We start from the raw sequence: 4115 nt of genomic DNA, 5'->3' as shown, positions 1-4115 counted from the left end.
CACTGATAAGCAATTTGGCAGTACACCCAGAACATTGCTCTGGGATCTAGGAGTATCTCAGTTTCAAGGTAAGAAGCCTGGCGTTTATCAGTCAGTTTCATGCAGGAACCAACCATGCTTATAAGACTTGTTTGTGTAGCAGTACAAAGGGAATGCCCCTTCTCAGAGTTCCATCAGGCATGTAGAGTTTGTGAACCTCTCCAGCCATGATAAAGGTTTCCTTTACTTTCAATTTGAGTCCCTAGTGGTGAATTTCCACAACAGTACTTATAAATTGATGTACCCATTGATTGTTGTAGGATATAACTTATAAATGCCACATACCTTAGTTCAACTGTCATACCACTTCATAACCAGAAAAAAGATTTGCAATCATTTGTCAACAAAATAAATGTAAACACACTATATAGCCTCAAGTATAATGTTGATATCATGGATGGTCAGTCCTTGCATCCATAGCTTTGTCTATGAATTTGAGAGTGGTTACATTTCTCCAGCACCATCCTTTAGCTTTTTACCGAAACAGGGGTGGGGAAGTCATTTTGTTATTGTTTCTTACTGCTGATTGCTGCTTTAAAATTCAAGTTTGCATTCTTGAATATGTAGCACAGTAACTTCACATCGCAAATAAAACAGACCCACAAACAAGCATAAAAATATATTATTTTATCTTCTCAGTAAGAGAACAGTTCCATGAAAATGACTGATAGCCTTTTTAAGATTGGTAAGTACATGGCATGCATAGGCAACATAGAATGATGTTAAATGGAATGGTCAAGTGCCAGAGTAAACCTGTTAAGACAGCCGACCATAGAATAACAATAGAAAAAAGACAGGGGGAGAAAAAATAGAAACTTGATGACCTATAGGCACGGTGTGATTGAAAACGTTAGACTACAAATCCCATGAGCCTCAAATGCAACTTGGCTCCACCATGTTCAATGTCATCAGCTTCACTCTGTGTACCCAACAGCATGTACCCTGCTTGTAAAGACAGTCCGCTGAGGGAATCGTGCGTTCTTGTGACAGAAGATGAGTGGACCAATACAGGAGGTGGCTGTGCTGGCAGATAAGGTGGGTCTCCCCTTTCAGGGGAAATGTCTGAGGTCCATTGAGATGGAGGATGATCATTTCTCTGTGACTGCTGCTGCCATGGGGATGCGGATTGTGGCCTGTGCAGTCGCTGCCAGCTCCTCGATCTCTGTGTTTAACCGCCTGATGACCCACTCCATCGCCTCTCGTCCCTGGACACAACAAAACACACAGGGGAAAGTTAGGGGCTGAACATTTCCACTCATAAATATTTAATCCAGGCTGCATGTGCGAAGGATAGAGGTCGTACTTTGCCTGCATTTGCTGAGATGGTTTTGGCCATGAGCCCCTCCAGGTAACTGCTCAGACTAATTCCTTTCACAGAGATCAGTGCCTCTTGTGTCAGTATGGTCCTACACATAAGGATAAACAGAAAAACAAACAGTTTAGCTGTGAAAAGCAAACCTATTTATCAATTTTCCTGTATATAAACTCAAACCATCAACAAATCACATACTTTTCGGGATCCTGCGGATGTGGCCTGTATGTTAACTTTTCGTCCACAGATACTATGTTAGTACATGAAATCTGAAAGCAGAGGAAAGTGCATCAACGTTAGCCAACAAGGCTAAAAGGTGGAGTTATCTATAGTTTTCACAAATGAACATCCGACAACAGCGGTGAACTCACATTTGTAGATTGTAGCTCAAAGGTATTTTCCTTGGGGTCTACCACCGAATGTTCCTGGATGTATGTGTTTGTTCGTGTTATACCAATGAGCTGTGAGAAAAGAGAATGACATCCTCACTGTCAGTGAAATATGTTTGACATCACTAACAAAATAATACATCCTCAGATCTGTTGAATGCACTTATCAGGAGAATCGTATTAGTGGCAACATTGGAGACAGGCATCCACTGTGCTGAGGACTTACAGTCTTGGCCAAGGAGGGCAGTCCCCACTCTGTGCTGAGCAGTCTGTTGCTGCATAGCCGACCCTGTGTGTCCACGTGTCTGTTCAACACGTCCACCCCTACCACGCCAGGGTTCATGGGGTTGGGGTACTTCTGCATTGCCGCCTTGGTCACTGTCTCCCACGGGTGGCTGTGGGGGGACAACACAGGAAATCAATATTACTGTAATAATACAGTATCATAATGTGTGCATATAATAATGTTACCATGTGTGCATGTGGAGCTTCTGGTGTGCCCCCACATGAATACATTTGAAAAACTGTCCTGACATTATTGTACTGTGTTATGTCGATTGGGTTAAGAAATATTCATTATGGGTTCAGTAAGACAAGTAAAGGTACTTGGTTTGACCTTGACAATGTATATTTTTTTACAATCCCTATTCATGATGTGAGGTAAACAGAGGCATTTCCTCACTCAATTAATTCCCCAAGGAGTATTAAGCCCTGAATATATAGTGACATAACAACCATGATTCCATCATTGACAGAGCCTCCGGTATAGCTAGTTGGAATAGAAATACCTTTATTCCAGTCTCAGAGAGTGCATGCCTAGTGGTGCGGCACGGGACATCACCAAAAATAACACTGAGCTAAAATTCGATTAATAGATGAATTCACATGACCTTAAACAAGTAACATTTAGCTGAAGCAAAGTACCGGAATCCCGTGACATTCTGCTGTAAACTTCGGGCTAACAGTTAACTTTAGCTACTTGTAATGTAGTTAACTAATGTAATGTCAAAGATATGGTAATGTGGCTGGCTAACTTGCAGTCACTTACTGTACTGTCTTTGTTGTATAGTTAGCTAACTATCATTATTTTTCCTAGTTTAGTAATGGTAAAATGGAAGTTTGATGTGTTGGCTAGCCAAATATTTGGCTAAAGTCAGCTGTTTGCTACCTAAAACCCATTGACTTGTACCAGAAGCTGGTTGACTAAAGTCAAAGAGCTAACGCGCGCTAACTGGCTGGTTGCTAACCTAGCTACAAACTTCAATAAGCTAGCTAATATCAAGGTATTTCAATTAAACACGTTTTAGATCATTTATAAATGACTCACTTGAATATGTGTTCTGATGTCCAGATCTTCATGTTTTAGACCGTTCAGTCAGTACTTGGGCGCCGGTAGCTTGACAGCGTGACAGCAGCTATAAAGGAAAGATGTTGCCAAATTGCCCAACAAGTGGTGCTCCCTCTGGTGGCGACCAGAAGTATGTCATCCGACTAGTGATGGGTCGTTCGCGAACGTTCACCTACAAGAGCCGGCTCTTGTAGGTGAACGTTGGGAGACGCCTCGCATATCAGAAGAGCCGAATCTATTAATAAAAATATATACAAATTAAGATATTAATAATCAAAAGATTTAAATGAATAGAATTAGCTAATTCAAAGAACGAAAAAAGAAATAAAATAATATGGTTCTAAATGCTCAAGCGCACAGACATTCGTTCTGACTGTCTGCTCAGACTAACAGCCTCACCTGTTGTTCCTGTCAATCAGACACGCAGTGTCAACCAATGAACCAAAGATGCATGAGGGAGGGCGGAGCCAACTCACTCACAGTCACACACTGAGCAACAGAGGACTGAGAGGAAGGACAGCTGGAAAATGAGTCGGAAGCACAGAGGCATTTGGATACATCATTTTAATAATGTAGACAATGTTAGAGCACAGTGTAGAATTTGCCAAAACAAAATCTCATATAAAGCCTGTTCTACGCACAACCTACACCGGCATATGCGAACTGTCCACCCAACTGTGAAGCTAGCTGTAGTGGAGCTTTGAGAAACTAGCGGGCCTGCTAGTGATAGTGGTGGAGCCAGCACCTCCACACGTGAAGATGTATCCACTCAGTCAAGTAGGCCTACTCCACGACCCACAGCAACGCAGTCTTCTATGGACCAGTTTATGCCAAAGTCTATGTCTGTAGCAAAATAAGGCCAAATTGATATTGCATTGGCTAAAATAATTGCCACCGATTTCCAGCCATTTTCGATTGTTGAGGACAGAGGTTTTAGAAATTATAGCAATAGTCCAAATCCAATGTACACAATTCCAAGCAGGAAAACCCTTTCAAAATCACTTATTCCACAACTGTACGAGAGCAC

The 4115-nt window shown here is 41.8% G+C and overlaps 1 protein-coding gene across 1 annotated transcript; it reads right to left on the bottom strand.

Moving 5' to 3' along the window:
* Positions 1-651: 651 nt before the first annotated feature.
* LOC129861143 (PRELI domain containing protein 3B-like) lies at positions 652-3330 on the bottom strand. Its single transcript, XM_055932306.1, has 6 exons — positions 3068-3330; positions 1967-2135; positions 1723-1812; positions 1550-1620; positions 1343-1445; positions 652-1244 (listed from the first exon to the last, which is right to left on the bottom strand). The coding sequence occupies exons 1-6, from the start codon at positions 3097-3099 to the stop codon at positions 1128-1130; spliced, it is 582 nt and encodes a 193-aa protein (XP_055788281.1). The 5' UTR covers positions 3100-3330; the 3' UTR covers positions 652-1127.
* Positions 3331-4115: the final 785 nt, after the last annotated feature.

This window comes from Salvelinus fontinalis, chromosome 8 (assembly GCF_029448725.1).
Source record: "Salvelinus fontinalis isolate EN_2023a chromosome 8, ASM2944872v1, whole genome shotgun sequence".
NCBI lineage: Eukaryota > Metazoa > Chordata > Actinopteri > Salmoniformes > Salmonidae > Salvelinus > Salvelinus fontinalis.
Note: the sequence above shows the minus strand (reverse complement) of the source record. Positions and strands in the feature narration are given on the sequence as shown.